This window comes from Polyodon spathula, chromosome 7 (assembly GCF_017654505.1).
Source record: "Polyodon spathula isolate WHYD16114869_AA chromosome 7, ASM1765450v1, whole genome shotgun sequence".
In the NCBI taxonomy this organism is placed as follows: domain Eukaryota; kingdom Metazoa; phylum Chordata; class Actinopteri; order Acipenseriformes; family Polyodontidae; genus Polyodon; species Polyodon spathula.
Window position 1 is genome coordinate 2,045,628 of NC_054540.1, and position 24,835 is coordinate 2,070,462.

At 40.6% G+C, this 24,835-nt stretch overlaps 1 protein-coding gene across 8 annotated transcripts in view; it reads left to right on the top strand.

The window, feature by feature from the left end:
* Positions 1-24,835, top strand: part of LOC121317984 (glutamate receptor-interacting protein 1-like) — a 152,702-nt gene that overhangs the window by 68,452 nt on the left and 59,415 nt on the right. Inside the window, exon 1 of one of the 8 annotated variants that reach the window (XM_041254108.1) lies at positions 23,794-23,885. The exons of the other annotated variants lie outside the window; for them this stretch is intronic. Within the exon in view, the coding sequence (XP_041110042.1) occupies positions 23,831-23,885 (55 nt within the window). The 5' untranslated portion in view covers positions 23,794-23,830. Of the gene's footprint in view, positions 1-23,793; positions 23,886-24,835 lie in introns of those variants that run through there. 8 annotated transcript variants of the gene reach the window in all.

A 24,835-nucleotide genomic window follows, 5' to 3' on the forward strand; every position in this document is an offset into this window, starting at 1 on the left:
GTCTGGCTGTCCGTCCGTCCTGTCGCACTATGTATATTTGTACTATGTGCATACGGTGAATGTTGGTCATGGTATTTGCATTTCACATCATGTCACCTCAGTGCTATTTGTCTCACTGCGAAATGGAAGGATTTTCTGATCTCTGTGTATAAAGGCATCAGTGAAGGCTTTCCTCAATTCATCTCTAGGTCAGACTTACTCAAACCGTGGTCTTGGATCAATTTCACAGGGGAATGCATCCAGAAAACCAAGCTATGTTATCATTGTAGAGGTTTGATATCATGTCAACATCCTACAATAGAAAAAAACACATCAAGCAATTGCTCAACCGATCGATCAATGAAGCTAGGTGATGCACTCTTGAAGTTCACCAGTGCTCTATGTGTTCTCAATGATACTGCACACTGCATTCTACCCATCTGCATTGAAACGACTTCTGTTGTAAAAGCATTATCTTCAGTACAGTGTGATAATGTTGTGCACGAACCGATCTGAGAATGTAAGAGGTGTTTCTGCGTTCTTATAAATGACTTGTGACCGACAAACTGCAGTATTGATCTGGTCCACTGATAAATCTTGGCAGCTGTACTTTGTTTATGAGTAATGTGTGGGGGTTTCAGAAATAGGAAAGGCAATTCAGCAGGGAACAGGGCTTTGTTTACCCAGTGAGAAGGGAAGAAGTGCTGCCTTGTGTTTCGAGGGAGGCAATCCCAGTATAGTAAAATGACGTTTTCGCTAGTGGAGGTAGTAGTGCTTGCAATGCATTTCATTTTTTAATTCTGCATGTGTTTTAAAAGGGTGCTACTTAACATCCCTTCAGCCTGTTCACAAATCTTTTACTTATTATTTGAAGAGTTTTTATAAACTTTTCATTTGGTTTATGACAAGAAAACCAAGCGGAACCATCTGTGGAGTCTGGAAAAGCTAGTCATGAATGCCAGCCTTGTATAATCTAATAAAACCGGCTTTAATATGGACAGCGACATAGCAATCTCTTCTATTTCCCTACACCTCTAGACAGGTATGCCGTGTTGAAAGACACAAACATCTGATATCATTGTGGTTCATCACTGAACATTTCATCAGCAGGCCTTTGGAGAACAAAATGTTAGTCCAGGTTTCTGAGTTAAACCACAGCTTAAAAGAGAATATTTGACACATGCAGCACCTTCCAACGCACATACAAGACAGTGGTTAATAATTCTGTAAATAATATTATACCTACACGGAGGGATTTTGTGATTACAGACGCTTGCTCAGATGCATTAAAAAGAAAATCTTCTTTTCGTTCGTTCTCTTTGTGGTGTGCAGGGATATTGCTGCTGGTGACTAGTTGTAGGTTGCAAGTTTCTGAGACCATTGTATTCTGCATGAATCACTCTGTAATACTGCAGTATGTTTAAATGATGATTATTATTAGGATTGGGGTAGCTTTGCCTATGTTTTAGGCCAAGCTACCCCTTTTGTAGACCACATCACACTGGCTACTGATTTCTGAACACCCCCTCGTAAACTAGATGATGGTTTAGTCCAGTGATCTCTTCTTTTAAAATAAAGGAAGGGCTTGGGGTTCTGTCATGTTGCTAGCTGTGAAATACATAAGATACAGTGCTGAAAGAGAGTAACACTTTGGCACTCATGGTTCAATGAAACAAGACAATACAGGTCTCTATTAACAGACCAGAGCGTGCACAGTGACAGGCTCACGCCGGAAGCACCTAAATCTGTTTGTGTTCATTTATGTTACCAGGACAGAGCCCAGTGGGACCCACCCCCTCCCTCCCCTTGTGAGTCCAGCCGAAGTGCAATGCAACGCAACAGTTGAATGCAGTCTGATTAACACAGCACCAGTCAGTAGAGAACATTTCATTTTGCAGAGCAGTGACTTCAACACAACCAAGCTCATGTAATTCACAAAAACACATAACCAAAAAGCACGTCCATCCTGCAGAGTCTTTTAACTGTTGTATTGCAATGCTGTCAAGCTTTGAAAGTGACATGGTTTCCATCTGTACAGGGCCTGTACTGTAAATAATGGGAGTGGGTTTTACAGTTGAGAGGTTAGTGTTAATTGGCTGGGAGGATTTGAATTGCATATCGGAGTTGTTAAGGAGCCCAGTGTGCAAGCTGCTTTCCTGGGAGTGTTAATGAAGGTGTTGGGTTTCATTTACACGCTTTGCCAGTTCAGTCTTCTGAACCACTGAAATCGAGCTTGTCGGGCAAACCTGAGCTGGTCTGTGTGCTTACTGTGTTGGACTAGAAAAGTGTTGTTCCAAACGAAGGCCTTTTTTATGCTGAATATTTCATTACTATCTTGTGTTTTTGTAGGGAAGTTGCTGATGGTAGTTGAAGAGAAATCGTTGGCTGTTTTAATCATCTAATGGATGAACCACAATAGTTCTAAGTGGGTTATGCAGAACGTAATTAAGACAGAAGGCAGTTTTTCCTCACTAGTTGATTATTTCCATAAGATACCAGGTTGTTGCCATCTTTTTTTCTCATTTTTTCTGCATTAAACTTCCTTGAATGTTCTGAAGTAATGGAATGCTTTGATTAGATTTGCCGATATCGATCTATGGAAAATGTATTTTCTATTGAAAACCCCACAAGTGTGTTAGGCAGATGCTTTTAATACATTATTAGACCACCCTGCTATAAGAATAACATACACTTCAAGTCCTTGACAGAAATAATTATATTTTTTTTTAAATGAGGAAAGCCTTTTTTTATATCATATCTTACAGCCTTATTTAGCAATTTCATTCAATACTGAGCACCCTCACTTTAAATTATTGTTCTTTCAAGAGAAAAAAAACAAAAAAAACAATCCTTATTTCCATGACCATCATACCCTCAAAGTGTTTCCAGTTCAGTGTAATAAACTGTACTGGAAGTGTTTAAGTGGAGCCCCATTAGCTCCCAAATGAACATGTCATTAGTGCTGTTTGTATCTTTGTGCTGAACCACATCCAATGAGGCCTGCAGCCACCCCAGTGCTTCTCGTGCTTTTGGAAATATCATCCATATTCAAATGAAAAGCAAACGCCGCCACAGAGTTCTTTCCATTTGATCTGACCTGAGCTCATTACAAGGTGCCTAATGGCTCTGAGATTAGGAGGGGTGGAATGGATGTCTCAAAGATATTTCCAGACTTTGGGCAGAGCAGTAAAAATGTCATTGACATCTAAGCCTAGGAGGCGTCTGAGCTATTGCTTTTAAAATGAACGATGGAGCAAGCTCTTGATAATGGCTTGGGGGAGTCCGAGCTATTGCTTTTAAAATGAACAACGGAGCTACTGCTTCCTTTTTATTTATTTATTTTTGTATCTGAACGACTATATGAATTTAATAGTAGTTGGTTTAAATTTCCCAAGCTCAGTCCACTATGTAATGATGATTGATTTGAATTAGCAGCTCCACTCGGCACTGTTGCCGGGTTTTGCACAAACCCTGAGCTGCACGTTAGTCTGCATCGCGAAGTAATTCGTTCGGATTTCAATCGTGTGTTGACATCAAAGCAGATTATTCCTGCAGTGCACCTCCATCTGGTTCTTTATTTCATCGAGGTTAAACGATGGGCTTGGGATGCAGAGGTTAACTACGTATTCAGTTAACTAGGCTTCAGTCTTGGGTCTTGTTCGATTAATATTAGAAAGTGCAGTCTTTCCTTTAGGTCTGTAGTTTACTGAGTCGGGAGGAACGTACAGGACAGTGTTTACCTTGAAGCTGCAGTATGTCAATCACTCATTAATTGTTGAGTGCAATACAATGCTCACTGTGGAGAGACTTGGTTTAGGGTTACCCACCTGCCAGCTGTTAACAGTACAGTATGTGCACTGACGATGTCATGTTTTGAAGAATACATAATGGAAATGATAGTGGCTTGCAGTGTTCAACTACCATAGCCTCGTGCCCCATGACGCACATGTAGATTGGGTCTGCAGCATTCTAACTCGTATTAAGCTTCTGTATAGGTATCAGTACGACTGGGTGTTGAACGAAACGAGTAGTGGAATAGAACAGTGTTATTTAAATGCAATCAGCCATTATAGGGAGGGGCTGGGATATGTAACAATGTTGATCAACTTTACTATCGCAGGGAAGCACAGTGGGGGTCGGCTTGATCATTGTAAAGTGCATATGAAGGAAGTTTTTGCAGCAGAGATGTTTAGTGTTTATCAACACAGATGAAGCTACATGCCGTATTTGTAACTGCACAACTAGCAGCCTAGTGCCTAGCAACTAGTAGCCACATCTAGACAGAGCTTTTTAAAATTTATTAAATTTTTTTTATAAATTAAGTAGTCACCAATTATTTATTTTTTTCTCTCCAGTTTAGTAGTGCCCAATTATTTTTAGGCTCAGCTCACCGCTACCACCCCTGCGCTCAGGAGGGGCGAAGACAAACACGCGCTGTCCTCCGAAGTGTGTGCTTACACACTGCAGACTCACTATGCAGGCACTCAAAGCAACAGCGTCGGAGGACAACGCAGCCCTAGGCAGCTTACAGGCAAGCCCGCAGGCGCCCAGCCAGACCACAGGGGTTGCTGGTGCGCAGTGAGCCAAGGACACCCTGGGTGATCTAGCCCTCCGTCCCCCCTGGGCGGTGCTAAGCCAATTGTGCGCTGCCCCCAGGGAGCTCCCATCCACGGTCGGCAAAGGAATAACCTGGACTCGAACCGGCGACGTCCAGACTATAGGGAGCATCCTGCACTCCACGCAGAGTGCCTTTACTGGATGCGCCACTCGGGAGGCCCTAGACAGAGCTTTTTAATAGGAGGCTACAGGACAGTGTTTGTTACTGTCCTAATATTGCTTTATATAACCACCATATCTCATTTGCGTTTAAGCTGCCTACATTCTCTTGTTCTGTCAGCTCATAGATTGCATAAAATGCTGAAAATGCTATTTAAATTGTGGTCATGGCTCAATTTGTTTTAAAGGCTAACAAACTAATGTGATTGCATATGCACTGTATAACCGTGATAGATTTTGGCAATTTCCCAAAGGAACAGAAAACTCCCTCTGAGGTGTGTGTTTTTTTTTTTTGCTCTGCACCCATTCTGGAAAGGGATAAGCTCAAGGGAAGCATGGGAATGATGTGAGCCCCTCTGACCACTAGGGGCAGCACGGCCAGTGAAATGCACACCACCTGTCCACATTTGTGACCCGAGGCAGCTGGGAATGCCTTAGTGTAAGAGCAAGGAGGACATTTAAATAACTGCACTCAGCTCAAGACAGGAAGTGGAGTCCAGAGAACCTGTGACCAGCAGGTTAGCTGTTTCATACTCTTCACAAGACAAGCCACCAGAGCCGCCAGTCCAACAGCGTTGCTCTTCTGCACAGTGCGGGCACCTGCATCACAGTGTGGCAGCTGGGAGGCAATACTGAAAGGTGAAACAATGCAGTGAGGCTGTTTATTTGCCCAGCAATGTTCCAAAGCACAAGTGGGGTGACCATGAGTAGCTGTATCAAAGTCACTGGAGACCAATTATTCCATTAAAATGCACCGCATTCAAAATGAAACCTCTCTATTACTTTTAATGAAAAAAATTTAAATGTATAATTTCATATTTCTAAGGCTGGCATCATTATGGTGTGTGCTTTCATCGCTAATAGTGGTAACACATTGACATGTCATTCTGTATTGCTCCTACTGTAGTTCTGTTTCTCTGCGGTATCTGATTGGAAAGCTTTCTGCACCTAGTCAAACATGTCCTCTGTGTGGAACCAGAAAGCCAAGGTTCTACAGAATATACTCGCATCTGTACATTGCACATACTCAGAACTATTCTAGGGTTATGGACTTTTTCACCTCTTGGCCGCTAGTACATTATGAGTGTGTGGTTGAGTGTAAACAGAATTAACAGTAGCCTTCTGTTATGTTACAGATTCATATTGCATAACCGTTGTTTAAAACACGCACACTCACTGAAATAACAGCAAAGCCTGACTGTTTGCAGGGTTTTTTTTTTTTTTTTAATAATAAAAGACTGGAATAATTACTTCGCTATACTGCTGTATTGTTTTCAGCGGTAGCCAATGACCTTGATGATTCGGAGTCCACAGTGTCTGTATTGACAGTAGCCTAAATCCTTGTGTTCAATGAGCATTGATTGCATAGGCTAATGCAGTTTACTGTTGACTGCTTTTATTTTAAAAGGCAATTAATAGTGCCAGTGTGTTTTATTTAATGCGCGCATCCAATTCCAATTGATTGCTGTGCACCCTGTAAGTAAACGCTGTCTCCAGCAGCGACGTCTGAGCACCGCATTCGAGTATGAGCTCCAGGGTCTAGATACAGGACGGTGTGCTGTTCTGTTTCCCTGTGGCTCCAATTGGTAAGAAACTGGAAAACACTCTATTGCTGCAAAATACACTTGATTCTTGTGTTACTTGAAAGAATGAAAAAGAAAAAATGGACAAGTCTGTAACATGGGGATTCTACCTACAAGTTACACCAAGAAATGAAATATTTATAATGGAAGATACTTTTTTTCCCCCTCAATAATTGCAGTTTTGCAAATTATTTTAGATGTCTGTATTTTGTATTAAATATTGTGTGTGTATATTTTTTTATTTGTTTTTTTCCCCACATTGATTAGGCTCCTTCAGTATATCCGGTCTGTCGTGCCAGTTTGGGCAGCAGCAAGGCAGGTCTTTTGAAAAAGTGCTCTCGCCACTGCAGGCAGATTCCTGTGCAGATTCGCTTCATCATTTCTGCGTGTTTCAGGTTATTTTTACCTTTGATTCATTGCAAGTCTGGAGTCCTGGGTTTGATCCATGCTCAGGTCACAAGGGAAATGGGTGTGGTCAGCGCAAGACACCGGTAGTCCACACGATAAAAACCTTAACAATAGCGGACAATTGCCAGTCTCTGCTTGTAAGAAGTCCAGAACTAAATGGTGGTCATGCAGGCTGACTAAAATGTAGGTAATAATAATAATAATAATAATAATAATAATAATAAAACACTGTGCTGTTTATTATGGAAGTGTATAGTTTGGAATATTAGTAACTTGCTGTTTTTTATTTATTTTCGATTTTGGTCTAATGAAAAGTCAGCACTGGGAATGGCTTCCTCCTGCACACTAGTGTGTGAGCCCTTTGTGTTTAGCAGACCTTTTAGTTGTTGTAACCTTTCAATGCTGGTGGATAAAGGTCAGGCAAAGCCAGAATAATTGGTGCTAAAGCAACGCAGCCCTTGTACAGTATTCCATAACATGCCAACAGTGATGGCTAACTTCTGCAAAGACCAATTAATATCTCCTGGAGTTTTGAAGTACTGTGCGCAACTGGATTGATCATAACTTATCACTCGAGAAAATGTAATAATGCATAATAAACGCTTCATTTTTAGGGCTTCGTTCACAAAAATGTGGATGCACTTAAGTGCTGATTTTGTCCATCCGTCGCTGTGTCTGTCTCTATACATGGTAACCACGGAAACAGCCTTGATTCTTGCACAGGTCTTCCACAACATACACTCCTGTCCTCCAGTAGACATTTCAAATGCATTTGATATTGTCTCAAAACTCGATTTTTTAAAAATATATATATTTTTTTACCTTTTCAGGTACTGTAGGATGTATTTAGAACCGCCTGTGCTTTTTTGTTATTTATTGATTAAAACCTGAATTGATTTATTTATTGATCAGAAACCCTAGCTACGTATGACATGCTGTGAAAAAACTTAAATGCAATGCGTGTACACTCAACTGAGACTTATTTTTAAACTCACAGCAAAGCCTGGAATTACTTAAACTGCATATTATATGTGGTCAATCCTTGAAGCCACCCTCCACCCCCTGCATCCTTTTCAGCATGAATCGCACCTTTTTATTCAATTCCGAATGTGTTGCGTTTTGAAAAGAAATATCTGAAAGTGTTTGGAGCTCTCAAAACATAAGGCCCTACGATGACAATGATAACGAGGTTCTATCAAGTGTGAGCTGCTGGCGCAGCAGGGCGTATTGGCTTCTCATTGCTGTGACCTTCACATCCCTGCTCTCTGTTTTTCTTGTCATTACTCTGGCAGTCGGATTTGTCACCGAGGAGTGATGACATCTCGCGAGCTGTCAGGAAGCTTGGGGAAAAATTGATGTGTCATCTTTTGGCAGATTTTTTTTGTTTTTGTTTTATGCCTTCTCACTTCTTTTTTTATTATTGGCTTCCACAATCTAATAAATAGTTTAGCGTGGGGGCAGATTTCTGCAAAGCACATTTGAATAATTGCTGCAGCATTTAAGATGTAAGCTCTGAGACCAATTTGGCAAGATAAAACAGAATTCATCAATATTTTTTAGTATTAAAGTATGAGAAAAAAAATGCAAACTTCAGAAACACAGCCAGAAATCTCCCACTAGCAAGGATACAATGTGATTCCTCACCATTTTATTAAAGCTATGGATCAGAACGCGTACTATAGAAATCTGAAGGAATACCAGGGTCCTTGTGACTGGAATATATTACAAGAATCCCAGCAGCGTTTAACAGGATATATTGCTAAGTGATGTAGCCCCTTTGTCTTAACCTGAGCAGGGCAGCTGATTTCCCTGTGATATGCACATGTGTATGTGCAGGGGGTTGAGCAGGGCAGCTGATTTCCCTGTGATATGCACATGTATTGGTGCAGGGGGTTGAGCAGGGCAGCTGATTTCCCTGTGACATGCACATGTATTGGTGCAGGGGGTTGAGCAGGGCAGCTGATTTCCCTGTGATATGCACACAAGTTGGTGCAGGGGGTCTATGTGAGGAATATATTTGTGTATTCTGCCCTGGGTTAGAACACTGCAGTTCTGCAGGGTTGCTGGAAGGGTGCCAGACTGAGTTTAATTAGGCGCTTCATTGTGTAGGAATGTGCTAAATAGTGTTCAAGCTCTGCACAGGATAGACTCTGCTGTAAACAAGGGGTCTGGGTTTAGCAGTAAAATCAGTGGTTGTTTAACTAGCTCTGCCTTTGTGCAATATCATTGCATAACCTGATTCTCTAAACCATATTTACCCTGTTTTTTTTCCTTCTTTGTCATAACTACTGCATTATGTAAACTGGTTTGCAGGCTTGCATTGAATATGAGATAAATATCAATTACTGCTTTCATCAACAACAAAACGATGACATTAATACGCGTAATTTAAATGTTGAAAGGAGGTACTTTATACAGGGAGACCTTTCAGCAAATATGCTGGTCTCCATAGGAGACCTCGTGCTCTGGTATGAAAGGAGGGCTGTACAGTTCAGTGATTCCCTGAACGGCTTTTACATATCGGGAGAATGCAGATGAAATCTTGGAGGCCACAGACAGGCAGTTGCAGACAGATATCCTGAAAGATGTTCAAGTGCAAGTTTGTTTTTTGAATGTTAGGTGTTGGGAGAAGCAGATATGAAGTGGGTGGGACTTTGATCACACTTTGATGATGAAAGGAAGGAACGAGTCCCTTTGGGATCTGCACGTTATCAAAGCAGATGGAACAATTGCTTCAACGTCCATTTCAAACGTTGGGCTCAACAGCTGCATAGCCCTCCAATAAGCAATCCCTTTATATGACTAGAACCATTCCGAGCTACATATAAAAGGGTGAAGGATACAAACATTTCAGCCAGGGTCTTCCTCAGTGAACAGATCTGACCCTCTTCAGTTATCACTTGTAAGTGTTACCACCAATATCTGTTGACTAAATATAGACCGTGCACAGATTCAGTAACATATGCAGTAGACCTGGGATCTATGTAAGTGTTGAAGCAACCCTTATAAAAGCTTCCCATAGTAAAAAAAAAAAAAAAAAAAAAAAAAAAAAAATGCAACATGAACAAGGTACCGTGTTTCTCTAAATTAACACCTTTACAAGCAGGATATGGGTTAACAGACTGTTGGATATTATTATTTTAATAATAAGAGGCTGTTTGACCCTGGAGGCTGCTCCCTTATTAGTACTGCTGGAAGGACGGCTGCTAATCCTATGATAGATCCCAGTATTTTAGGCCACACAAGCTTGCCCGGGATCTTCATCTACATGGACATTTAGTGTCTCAGCAAAGATCTCTTCCATTTAACCCCCCATCGTCCTCACCTCCTAGAAGTAGAAATTTGGGCTGGTGTTACCCACTCCACTTAAGATTTTGTACACATCAATACATTCAGTAACCCTTACCTAGCTCATTTGTAGACTGTACTGCTTCAGTGACACATGCATTAAGCCTGGGATCAGTGTAAGTGTTGGAGCATCCCTTTATAAAAGATTCCTCATGGTAATAACAGAGCAGAGTGTAATAAAGCACAGTGAAAGCATGCTAAAGCATATTTAAAAAACATGGCCATCCGTGGGGAAAAGTAAGGGAAACTGCAAAACGAGTGTGAATTTACAGGGGTGACGTTTTTGAAATGAAAATGACTTTACGGAGTATTATTTTTACGGAGCACTTTTGAAAGACGGTTTCCATTCCAGAGCCCCCTCCCTCAGTTGGTAATGATTTCCAGTGTCACGGCAATGACAGCTGGGTACAGCGGAACCGGATCACTCGGACACTGAAGCAACAACTCCAGCAAATGAGTGCAGAGGAAGTCCGCTCGCCTTCGTTCCGCTTTGCACTGCAAAAACATCCAATATAAATATTGTTTTAAAAGCAAGGATTGTGGTGTCTGTGTCGGGATGTTATGTTAAAAATATTAATAATAATAATAATAATAATAATAATAATAATACAAATATTGTTTTTAAAGCAAGGACTGTGGTGTCTGAATAGGAACGATAAGTAAATAAATGAATAATAATTAGTTACAGTAGGGCGTTAAGCTTTCCTTGGGGGGACGGTAGAATACCATAATTATAAACATGAGACAGCGCTCTTTATAAGAGTAGCAGACACACAAACAAAGCAAAGAGGAGATTACAATGTTGCCCCTCTCGTGCCCTTACACAAAGACTTGAAGAAAAACAGCATAATACTAATTGTAATTAGCAACCCAGGCTGTGACATTTCACTTTGACAGCTTGCTTTGTGTGTAAAACTGCAAGCTTGGGTTGGGGTTCTGCTGGTGGAGCGGATGTAGCCAAGGGGATTCTGACGAGGGCAAATTAAAGCACGCTGGCGTCAGTTATGATAATATTCATTTGTATGCCTCATTATGCTTGGTGACACATCCCTGTAAGGATCCCTAGGGTGAAAGTAATGGAGCTGTCATCCATGCCATTGGATTTTGTCACATTTTGTTTTGTTAATCTCGTTTTTTATTGTTGCAAGATGTACAGAGTTTTCTCTGGAGTAGGAGGTGATAATAATAAATATAGCGCCTTTCAAAGCACTTTACAAGATATGAGACTAGGGTGTGTGAACTATGCATCAGCTGCAGAGTCACTTACAACAACGTCTCACCTGAAAGACACAGCACAAGGAGGTTAAGTGACTTGCTCAGGGTCACACAGCAAGTCAGTTGCTGAGCTGGGATTTGAACCAGGAACCTCCTGTTTATAAGCCTGTTTCTTTACCCACCGGACCACACAGTGATGGTTAAAAACAGTCTTTATCTTGAAAATATCCTCAAAATGTCCTGCTTGATTGGTTACCAGGTTTCCAGAGTGAAAAACTAGCTTTTTTTCTTCAATTCACCGAAGCCGTTAAAATAACTATAAATAGTCAACATCGGATTTATTTAATGCAGATCCTCACAACTAATTGTTGTCTTTCAATTGTCATCTAATCAAAACATGTTCATGTACAAAAAGCCAGATTTGAAAAAAAAATGATTATCTATAACCGTTTAAACATCCTATACTCATAATCAGAATTATTAAACAAACACTGAGAGTTTATTTCATTTTATAATGGCACTAACACAACCTAATGAATGACTTTGCTGTTAACGTGCTGAACCACCTCCTTCTAAATCCAGCTTCGAACGAAGCTGATGAGATTGGTGCAAACTTTTAGTGAACGGATACATGATTAGCAGTAGAAAACCTAACGAGTGAACATGTTTAAATGTGACACACATAACAGACACGGGCCGTAGAGGGAGATCTAGCCAACATCAACATAAGATTGCGTTGTCATGGTGAAATTAAAACCGTCAGAAGGCAGTAAACATTGGGATACACCAGAATTGAGGCTATTCATTTTTATTATGGTTTTATAAATGTCACCCTTTAGATTGTCCAGGACTGGCTGGTACAGTGAAATAAATGTTATGAGAACCCTTTTATCTCTACCTGTGGAAAAGACATCTTACAGGTGTCAAAGAGAACACAAATTACTTCTGTATACCCCGAGCAGGCTTTTCTAAAAGCACAGGTTCTTTTCTGCTGGAATAGTTAGTAAGCCTGGTCAACAATGGTCTCCGAGAAAGACAGCGAACATTATGAGATGCTAAACTGATGAGAAATTATATATTATAATTATGAAAGTACAGGTGCTATTGTTAAGGACCCCTTGGGGGAAAAACAGCATACATTGGAAGTATATTTAAGACCCTGTTATCGTTTTTCACAGTTATTGAGCATGCATTTTGGCCTGGTTCTCCGGAACCGTACTGTGAGAAGCTGCCGAATTAGAGAAGTATGAATCAGTGTGTGGCGTTTTCTCTTTCACACTTTAAAGAAACTGCTTTCTAAAAAGACGATGGATGTTATCCAAAGCAGCCTCCAAGGACTGGGTGACTAACCCCGCTCCTCGCTGACGTAGCGCTGGAGTAGGCGGTGGTGTTGAAGCTGTGCTCATGTGCTTCAGGAAGCAGATCAGAAGTGTCTGTCGACTCGCCTCTCTCTTGTTACCTGTATACTGCATGTAATCAAGCATGTATTAAAGCCTGGAATGAGTGAAACTCTTATGTCCATCCCTGATATGGTATTGTGTTTTATGGGGGAGAGTTTGTGTGTGTGTGTATCAGAAATTGATATGGGGTAGCAGTGGTGGGCGATGAGATCTGAGATGGAGTACATTTAACCATGAGCATGGTAAGCCCTGATTTACTGTGCCATGGCTAGCCATTGCCAGACCATGTTTGGTAAATGGAAACACAGCTAAACCACATTCTAGTCAACGTGTAACACTCATGGGGTCTTAAGTTGAACTGACCAGATCTTAAGAACGGCACAGTTTTAAATCATTAGGCAAAATTCCAGGTTTGGTCTGATTTTAATATTCTGATGGTTTATTTTTACTGTTTAGATCAATTGAATGAAACCCATGATCAGCAAGTGTACGTCCTATGGTGTACCAAGGATGGAAATGAGACCCTGTTGCATAGCAGTTTCACCCATTCCACGTTTTTAAATTCGCTTGATTACCCACAGTGTATAGGTAACAAGCTCAGGTGTGTCTTACTAAACATAGTACAACCAGGAGTGGATCAAATTGCTATACAATGGGACTCTTACTGTCATCCTTGTATACCTGAGAGTAATTGGTTTTAAATGACATTTTCACACACACACAGAGACAGACAAACACACACACACAGACACACACACACACACTTCCAGACCCCTTACCTTTGTATGATGTTTGCAATCTTTCTGAGTCGTTCTTGTTAAAACTTACTCTTTGAATCCTGTGCTTGTAAGGTGCTTTGATTGTGAATTCAGAGTCTGTTGCTCAGTTCTAGTTGCCAGTCATATGCATAGAGTACAATGGCTTGATCGCTGTTTTCTTCTTTGTTTTGGAAACCTCTTTTCTATCCTCGCCACTAGAGGGATGCATGAAACAGCAATAGAGGTGTTGCGCTAGACCTGCATTGCGTGTGTGCCAGTGTAACACACAAGCAGACTGACTGCTGGCACTGAGCTGACATGGGTGTGATGTCACTTATACATTCTGATTTATTAAGCAGTCAAAGAAGTGTAAACTGAATCATGTGTTTGACATTCTGCCTGGATTTGATTTGTATTTCCCTGCTTCGGACTGATATGCGACTATTCGGGGGAATTCGCTGATATGCAACGTACAGCTGCACTGGCTTTGCTGGTGCAGATGTGGCTGAGTTCATTAAACACCCAATCAGATACTGTATGGTTATCAAGACTGATTCAGAAACATGCTTGAGTGGCTGTACAGTAAGTGTGCCAGGTTAGAGGCTCTTCATATTGAGAAAGCACACCTAGGTGGACACTCCAGGGCCATAATGTAGCTAGCAGTGGTTATTTTGCACTTGGTAAATCACTCCACAGTGCACATCAATATTTAGACATGCTATGTCAGGGAAGCACAGTATTAAACAGATTTGTATTAACCATGGCTGTTAGTCGTGTTGATGTATTTGAGATTATTAGATCAATACTATACAATGCTGGCAGTTTTAGGGTCCTCCAGCCTTGTTATCTCACTGCCAGGAATAACCAGCACAATATCAGTTCAATTCCATTTTAAGGGTTCAGTTTCATACTGGGAATGAGATGAGTTTGAGTTTTACAGACTGGTTTCATGGTAAATATGGAAACATTTGTTTAAAGCATCCTGTTGAGACAAGCACTTTAAAATTTGCCCTCAGGCTTTCATTTCCTCATTCCAAACAGAATGTGCTTCTGGGGTTATAGTATAGAGCTGGTGGAACCAAAGCATCACAGGGCATAGTGGTCACTTAGCGGTCCAGTGAAGTTAGCTGAAAGATGGTTGAATATGACAATAAAAAAAATGATTAAAAGACTGTACTGCAGATCACATTGTGGAGCCACCGGGTATGACAGCAATCATCCAACGTTTCTCTAGAGGTCTTGTGGCAAAGTGGTGAATACGTGCAGGTGAGTGCAGTGCAGAGAGGATTAATGACACAGACGAATGATTTACAGGTGCAAGGGTGTTTATGAAATTATTGTAATGTCCAGAGCCTTATAGCGAACCTGCAAACAATAATAGTGTTGGAAGTGGTACAGCGGCGTGTATCACTTCTGATTATAATCCCACGGGTTTGACCCGTAACCCAAAGTCCAGTTCTTTCACCCATACAAAACACAGACACAATTCCGACAGTGTGTGATTTTAGTGCTCGTGGTGCAAAAAGACAGTTCCTGTAGTGGAAACGGTGAGTGGTGATATCCGGGTTTTACACTGGCCTGCGGCTGCAGCTCCGGATCGTGCTCAGTATTCTTGGTGAGAAACGACACACAAAACAAACAGTGTTAATACACAGACGAGCAAAACACTCACGGTTTTTATTACACAGACGGGCTCCTTCTAGGTTATTTGGCTTAACCATATGCAAAGGAACAGATCGCTGAAGCTACACCCCCCTATTTATACTCTCACCCATGACCCCTAGGTTAACGAGGGCATCTGCTCCTCCAATCCTCGGATGCCACGCCGTCAACCGTCCGGGTCAGTGAGCTTGGGTGCCATAGTTCTGTCCTTTTCCTAAATGGCCGACTTCCACCTACCCTACGGAATAAATTGTCTTGTCATTTGCGTAAGGTTACTCTGTTCCTTCTTTCTAGTGCCCTCACAGGTCAGGAAGGAGATCTAACACCAAGCATCATTCGATCTCTGTCACAGGTCTGAAGAAATGTCTTTAGATTTTATGATTTAAGGATATAAAAACAGCTTTCAAAGCCAATTACTTTAAGAACGGACAGCTAGGCATCTCTCTGGAGAGGAGCAGTGAAGTAATGATGGCAGCAACAGGCCATGAAAATGATTCATCCATCAAGTGCTGTTAGTCACCATAGCCAGACTAACTAACATTGTTCTGTAATCCTAACAAGCACACGTGCGCACGCATGCATGCACCAAGACACGCACACACACTGACGCGCACTCGCACACACTCACACTGAAATGCATGCACACACTCACACAGTCACGCAAGCACACTGAGAGGTGCGTACTGAATGTACACACACACACACACACACACACACACACACACAGCCATCGTGATTCTGCAGGAAACCAGTCTCAGGACATCCATCAAACATTCGTTCTGATCGCACAGCAAACTCCATCCACGATCCCCGCAGCCCAACAGTCATTATCTTCACCAGACAGCTTGATTCCTTGCAGCTCAGCGCCAAACAGAACGTATTACTCTGTATGAATTGTTTTTTTATCCTTTTATGGGAATGTTTTGATTTGCAGCTCCAGCTGCCTATCAAGTGAGTGTAAAGAATGGGATTTCAATTTCGACTACCATTTTAAAGGCTTTGTTTTTTGTCAATTAAAAATGACTCCCATGCTGTTTTATTTGTTGTACTAGTCTGCGTTAAGGTGCTTTCAACTAAGTAAAGGCGCTGTTCTTCTCTTCTAGTTGTCTAAATGTCACCTGTGTCTGGTGAAACAATGGAGCTGTTACTTCTATAAAGACGGTTGTCTGATCTGACAATACGCTGCTGTGCACTAGATGCCGCTGTCTCTTACTTCAGTGGTGACGCTTTGGCTAATCTGACACTTATTTGAGAAACTGCAGTGAGAAGCTCCTTAAATGCTTGTAAATATCAGAAAGTAGTGAAGAAAATAGGAAAAATGTATTTTGAAGAGACCGGCGCTTTAACAGCATGTTAATACTGTATATAGAACTGCTGACAGAAGAAACTGAAACCATTGTTAACTGGCCTGTGTGTTTTTAACCCTGTTTCCTGTCACACTGTCCTAGCTGAGCACAGCCAGCTGGTGGTGCCCCTCCTGGTCCTCTCAGCTCCTTGGTCCTCACTCCAGGGCACCCTGGGCAGGGCTGTCAGGTGGGAGTGCTGCTTCACCAGCTTTCAAAGCTTAGGAAGCAAAGCTTGGGCTCCATGAGCTGCCTGCTTATCATGACGTCTACTGTCAAGCCTCCTGGAATCAACAAAAATGAACAAGGTAGAGAAAGTTGAGTGCAGAAGTAAAGGTGCATGGCTATCAAGTATAAAAGGGACACTTGAATATTTAATTTGCTTACAAACGCATTTCAATTAAATACGAGCAGTTTCACCCATTCCAGGGTTTAGTATGTGTGCGATTAGCCACAGGTGTATAGGTTACGAGATGAGGTATGTCTTATTAAAGTCAAAGTAAACGTGGAATGATTCAAACGGCTATACAATGGCTGTTCGTACTGTGCATGCACGTTCTATAGGGTTTCTAAGTTGCCGGGTAGAGATACTCAGGCTGGCCTGAGTCCGACCGGAAACTACAGTATTTTAATATACTAACATTTGTTATTATGCGCTAAGTTATTTGCATGTGTAAGAGATTACAGGATAAGCATGGTATCAACTTTTAGTTCACGAAAAGAGAAAATCAGTGCTTTTGAAACTTTTATGTGTGTGTGTGTGTGTGTGTGTGTGTGTGTGTGTGTGTGTGTATATATATATATATATATATATATATATATATATATATATATATATATATATATATATATAGCTGATTGGTGTTTCCAAACCTGCTGTTTTGTTCACTGCAGAATGATCTCAGGTAAATAATTGAGTTATCTACTGTTGCTCCCAGTGTGCCTCACTAATTGTATTCCCTTCCTGGAGTTGTGGCACGGCTCCCGGTCTTTATTTCGATTCTCCTGGCAGGTTGAAGACAGACTCATTCTAGTCGTGCGGATCCCGTACATCCCTGAGATGATGAACACAGATGACAGTAATCAGTCATGTGGCAGCTGCTGTCTCTGAGCTGGCAGTGCGATGTCAGTGCAGGAAATATTTACTCACATCTCAAGTGACAGGCTGTTTATTTATCTGAACTACTCCTAAAAGGAAAAAAATGAACTTCTGTAGTGAAAGGTGATAAAAGAAAATCAGAGATAGACATGGCAGTGATTGATTTCATTCTACAGAACAAAAAGTCTTGGGCTGGCTGCCAGGCAGGGGTCATTGACTGTGCTGTAACAAAACAACTGTGATACATAACAGCAGCTGCTAACCAGAAATAAAGTGTTAACAGAAAAGTGAAATTGGACTTTTCCAGTAGATTATTGGTGCAATTATGACATTTGGGCACTAGGTGGTGGTGTGCATTAAGACTAAAACCCCAAATCCTATTTACACCGTGCAGCCACTTGGTGGCACTGTGCCTATAATTTGTTTAGTGGGTTCTCAGAAAAAGAAGAAAGCTGATACACCAGGAAGTTGCTCACTGTTCCTTTCAGATTGTCTTGCTTCAGCCTTTTTCATTAGCTTGTTGATTTTATTAAGAGCAACATTGCTGTTGCTAATTGTTGCTTACATACCATGGACCCATTAATGACTCCATTCCGCCAGGCAATAACCCATTTAACACATTTATATCTGAGCAGCGTATAGCTGAGTCATGTGGCAGCTCATTACCCAGCTCTCAAATGCGCAGCTCTATCGACTGCTGCATTGAAACCACACGGGTTCATACAAAATGACACGAGAATCGAAGGCTGTCTGGAGCTCAATTGAGTTTATGTGTGTGGACAGCACATAGATGACCTCTTCCCTGGGTAACAGAGTTTTGTTTTCCCTTGGGCAGGTGCACCCGGTGGAAGACTGTATTGGTTTGAGTGTGCGTGCCTTGATCGCTGACTCTGTGTTTTAATGCGCCCCCTCCCCCCCCGGGTATTAGAGGAGGCAATTAGTGCAAGTCCAGTGAAGTCAATACTCCGATCCCTCTAAACGAGCACATGGCTGCTGCTTCCCCTGATGAGCTCCAGCCTCCCAGCTCCAGTATTGACAGTCTGTGTCATGACATCGCAGCAGCAGCAGGAGCAGGAGCAGCAGCAGGAGCGGGATGCTGTGCGCAGAGCCCTGCTCTGCTGTGCACCTCCTGCATTCTGCATCCCCTGGAGAGACCGGCAGGAGCGCCTGGCTGTGGGTTTGTCACATTCTTTAAATTTTGCAAGGGAGGCTTTTTTTTTTCTTTTTTACTGCCTTCTGCAAGTTCTGTAAGTGAAATATGGAGTTAAAAAAAATAAAGTAATATATATATATGTGTGTATGTATTTGGTGGGAAATTGTTTTATTTGCTTATTTTAAGTAGAGTTAATATTTAAGTGTTCTTGGCCGATCTTTCTACTGGCATTAAGTGTACATTGTGTATAACATGAACTGGTAGTTTTGATGCTGTATCAAACTTTAGGTAGAACTGCAGTGTTACTTCATGGCCATCCTTCACAAAGGCTTATTTTCATTTTCTTCCATGGTTTTTTTTTGTTTGTTTGTTTTCTTCCTGGTAAAATCTTACTTTTAAAAACTTGAAGTAGAGGCTTAGACATGCTATACACAGTATGTAAGGGTGATAGTTTTCAGTTACATCTTTCAAGTGTTATTTCTTTAGTTTTTCTTGCTAGATTTGATTGAATCAGTAACTATGTAGCCGATCTGTCCTCGAAGACCTTTTTTATTTTGCATCAGTGCATCCACAACAGGGCCAGCCTCACAATGCAGGACTAACCAGTGATATATAAATATCCGATAGCGTTTTATTTTGCGGTGTAATGCTGACACACACACACACACACACACACACACACACACACACACACACACACACACACACACACAGCTACTTCCTATTGAATGACTGCTGAGTACTGTAGCTGAAGCTCAAGAAATGGGCCATTAATTATCAATAAATATTTATTCATGCCACGCAAAATAAAGCTTAAGCGCATATTCTAAGTTCTTCAAAACGCAGCTTTAGCTGCAGCTCGCTCAGGGGAGCTGTTGTGCTGTACCTCTTGTTTCTTTAGCTGCAGCTCGCTCAGGGGAGCTGTTGTGTTGTACCTCTTGTTTCTTTAGCTGCAGCTCGCACGGGGAGCTGTTGTGCTGTACCTGTGGAATAGTGATGTAATGTCGCCCTTGTGGTTTTTAGTGGAGTCGTGCTAGATGTTTGTTTAGCTTGCTTTATTCAGGTAGGGTTTCATGTTGTGCATCATGATGTCGGAGCAAACATTATCAGAAAACCGTTCTGTCAAGTAGTCAGCCCTATTCCAGTAAAATTACTGACGCTGAAATCTAGAATCGTTATTTACAATGCTCCTGAGAGAAATGGCAGTGCATTCATGAATAACGCACTGCATGCATTTATAATAATAATAATAATAATAATAATAATAATAATGATAATAATAACCTGTGCTAAGGGGGAGCTAAAGTGAAAAACAGGCCTCTTTTAATGGTTAATTTTCTTGCATTTTTTTTTTATCCACGAGAGGCTGCTGGTATCATGTTAGATGAATAAAAGAAAGAAGGGAAGATGATAGAAAAAGATTAAAGCAAAAAACTAGGACATAACCTTTTGAGTACTTGTTCGGTGGAAACTGGTTGACTTGCAGTATGTCATTTTGTAAAGCCTAATTATTAGTTGGATGTTTTGTGAGAAAGCTGGAGAGAGAGAGAGGAAGCAGTTACAGTTCTTTAAAAATAAATTACTAGACATCAGAAAGGAGATTAAGGAGGTCTCTGGCACAATTTTACCAACTACACCTATAAGGCTGTTATTTTTGTTCTTCTTTGATTACCTTGCAGGAACTGACAGAGCTAGTTCAACATATGAGAGCTCCTACATGCTCTCTTGATCCTATTCCTAAAAAACTATTAAAAGATGTCCTTGGTTTATTAATACTCACATTAAAAAAATGATAAATGGTTCACTTTCCTCTGGTACAGTTCCCTCAGCTCTTAAGGTAGCTGTGGTAAAGCCTGTGCTTAAGAAACACAATCTGGACCCTAAAGTCCTCAGTAACTATAGGCCAATCTCCATCCTGCCATTCTTAGATAAGGTTCTTGCAATTCAGTCACCAACATTTCTAACTCTTAATGGTATATTCAAGAAGTTTCCTTGTTATCAACCCCGTATCTTTCGAACCGCACTCTGAGATGACAGGATGCAGGGCTGCTGGTTATTCCTAGGGTCAACAAAAGCAACATGGGAGGTAGGGCTTTTTCTTGTAGAGCTCCTAAATTATAGAATGCTCTGCCTTCATTTGTCAGGGAAGCTGGGACCATCACAGTTTTCAAGTCAAGACTAAAAATGCACTTTTATAAAATGGCTTTCTTATTAGTGGGTTTTAATGTAACTTTAAAATTGCTGCTTTTGTATTATGTGTGTACTGTTATTTAAAATTTAAATGGCCAGACTCTGGCAGTTGTATGTGTGACATGCTATACAAATGTATTGTATTGTGGTTTGTTCTTTTATTCTGCTATGTGCTGTACAGTGCTTTGCGATACTTCTGTATAAAAAGCACTATATAAATGCAATAAATAAGTAAAAATGCAGCCATGGGTCTTAGCAGTGCTTTAGGAATTCCCGGAATACAAATTCACAGCATCAGCCAGAATGAATTTCAACCTCTTCCTTCAAACGCCTTGTAATCCTCCACTGGACTCAGATATCCTGTCATGAAGCAGAATCATTTCTTATCTAAAATATCGCTTCACTTCTCCCTCAAGTTCTGTGTTCTGAGAGGCTGAACTGCACAGCTGAGCCTGTCACTTCAGTGGCAGTCCATGGCAGTTTTAAACTGGTGTCTTTCTTCAGTAATGGACCTGGAGGATATCAGTGGGTAAATGAACTGGGCCTGGCATTGCTAATGACATTCGGTATTGTCATCGAGGCGCAGGTCAATTGCAGTCATTTCCCCTCAATTAGGGTGTGATTTAGAGGAAGCCCAGTTCGGAAAATTCATTCTTTGCCACACAGTGTCACTGTTAGCCTATCACAGGCATTGCTTCCCCTAACATTTCATACTATGTATGTCATACTGCTTTCATTATAGCCCTTTTTATATTACTTTCCAAGCTGATTTAATCAACTAGGCATATTCAATTATATATACAGGATATAGCATGAACATTCATGGAGTGCTGTAGCTTTTCCACAAAATAACCTAGTGGCTTGTCCACAGCCACAATCATGAGTGAAATAATCACAGCACTCAATGAGTTTTCTTTTTATAAAACAAGAGCCATGTATGAAATATTTCCACTGCTCTGCCCCAGTATTCCTCTGTCAGTCACTGCACAGTGTGGGAGTGTCCTGATTGGTGCGTGACAGTTTTTTAAGGTTTCTAATTCATGGTAACTGGAACTTGATGTTCATGTAATAAATTGCTTTGAGAGACAGCTTTCTTTCTTGTGCGATGCATGATGAAATGCAGCTTTCTGTAAATGCGACATTTCATTAAAGAGTAAGTCCAGGAACTAGGATTAGTGTATATGACTGGATTTTCATGCTCATTTAAATTCAATATTTCAGTTTAAGAGACTTGCAATGTGGAAATTAACATAATTTAATCTTAAATGGGAACTATGAAACAATTGTTATTACAGAATATGTAATAATGCATAATTATTTAATTGTACTGAATTAATGAATCATTAAAGCACAGTGGGAAGGCTGGTTTATCTCTTTAGTCTTGCAAGTCTGTGTATTCGTGGAACCAGCTAGAGTAACCCTCAATGACAGTCGCTGGATTGAAGTACGAACCAGCCAAAAAAAAACACACAGTTTCTGCAGAAAGATACATAGAATCATAGGCTGGTCCAGCCTCTGTATAAAGGAGTGCCATCTGTATGGAATTCGGACAGCAATGTGTACCTAACTGTATCTTTTGATTTGAATGTTGTATTTATTCTGTCCCTAGCACCAAGAGGTATGGTGTGCATACTGTATTGTTACTGACTAAAGTAAAAAAAATATTGCATATGCAAATAAAACTTGTTCAATCTGGTGGGCTGATTCTTAAAGCTGTTTGCATAATTTATTTCAGTTGATTTTATTTTATATTTATATATTCCACCTTTCAACCCACAGTGGCTCAAAGCGCTTTATGCTTTACACAGGGTTAAACAGAAAGAAGTATGCAATATTACAAAATAATAATAATAATATCATCAACAAATAATAACAATACAAATCATACATAAAACAATTAAAGAATACAGGAAATATAGTAAGAATTATATTAAAAAATAAAGATTACAAAAATAAGCAAACCAACAACAGATTAAAACAGTTAGATTTGTAAGTCAGGTTAAAAAGACTAAACTATAAAAGCAAGTCTTTAATCTTGACTTATATATCTCTAATAAGGTGATGAGTTCCACAGCCTGGGAGCATTATCACTAAGTGCACTAAACCATGACTGCGGCAGGTGCTGTACATCAAATACACACCTGACTGCAGGTTAATGTACCAGATGAGAAGAAGCTGTACAGTAGGCAAAGCAGTATTTAAATACAAGAGATGAATAGAAGCGACGCTGTTAGCACCTCTATTCTCGTTAACCTTGTTTTTCCATTAATTGAGTTTGCAAAAGAAAATGAATTGTTTTCATGAGCACGGAGAGCACAGTGACTGCTTGTTTCCTCATTGGATGAATGCCCACGTTGTCTTGCTTTGGTACTAAACCAAACCTTGGGCTTCATTACAAATACCACCCCCCTCCCCACCACACTCTGGATGTCTTCATTATATTAGATGGGTATGTTCCTTACACAATCAAGGGCATCAGGCTCTCCTTGGCTGCTAAAGCCGCTGATGAAATTGAACCACTTTGTCTCGGAGCTGTAAAGCTAAACAGCAGCTCAGATTGCTTTTCATGATCACGTTTAACAGCTTTGTTAAGACGATGGAGCAGAGGATCTGCTGAGCTGTGCAAGCTTGCCGTTGCTGTCTTTCAGCACGCAAGAAAAGACACCTTTTTTTAATAAGGCGAGGAAAAAAAGATTTGCCAAGCACCGATCAGCTGTTTGGATGGCCTTGTTTATGAATGACAAAGCTCTGCTACATGATAGAAAGCTGATCTCTGCATCTGCCAAGGGGAATGAAGCTCTGTCACTCTCTTGTGGGACTGCCTTTCTCCCAGTATGTGCCAGGAATTCAGATGCTGCTTCTGCATCCACCAGAGCACAGCCTTAAGAGCACTTTGCCTTCGTGCCATCAGCTAGAATGATAGCTGTCTCTTTCAAGTGTCGCTGTCAGATCCTACGCAAAGTGGCTAAAGGTACAGTGCTTATTCCTGCTTGTGCATATCATTGATTCTGCTGCGATGTGAGCTTGAGCTTGGCTTGTGGTAATGCATCAGTCTGGCACTGGTGCAAGCTCTGTATTAGGGAAGTGGGTTGGAAAGTGGGAGCGTGGTGTTCCACAAGGTGTTGTTTGGGAACAGTGCTTCATGTTGCATCCAAAGGGGTTTTTACACTCTGATATGAATTTAATGTTTGGTTTATTCTGTGTTAAAGCAACTAGGATTAAAAGCCACACCATATATATATATATATATATATATATATATATATATATATATATATATATATATATATATATATAAATAAAATGTGTGTGTGGTGTTGTCAAGTGTCAAATTAGCTTTAATTTCTGTTGTATATGATTATTGGAATGTTTCCAGTGTATCAGCCGTTTTAGTGCCAGATTTATCAGTCATCAAAATGCTGCTTTTTTTTGTTTCATTAAAAGTAATCATCTTACAAAACATGTAAAAACATTTTTAAAAAAGACGTTATGTATCAGTAACAGATTTATTTTTCTTTCTAAAAAAAAAAAAAATGTCCAAATTGTGTGAAGCCCTTTATAAATCTGGCCCTGATTTGTTTGTGTGTGTGTGTGTGTGTGTGTGTGTGTGTGAGATGTGCTTGTGCAATGAAATTGTGTGTGTGTGTGTTATAAGATTTGCTTGTGCAATGAAATTGTGTGTGTGTTGTATGAGATTTGCTTGTGCAATGAGATTGTGTGTTTCTTAATCTTGGTTAATAAATACTGTATACATATTTTACGACACTTGGAAGGGGCTAGCTGTGAAAGAATTGTCCTCTTGACGTATATTTGTATAGTTTTACCTTTTTAAAAACAATACACATATACAAATGAATAACTTCATGAAGCTTATTGAGCAAACGCTTCATCTTGGGGGCACTCAGTATTGTTTTGAGGTCA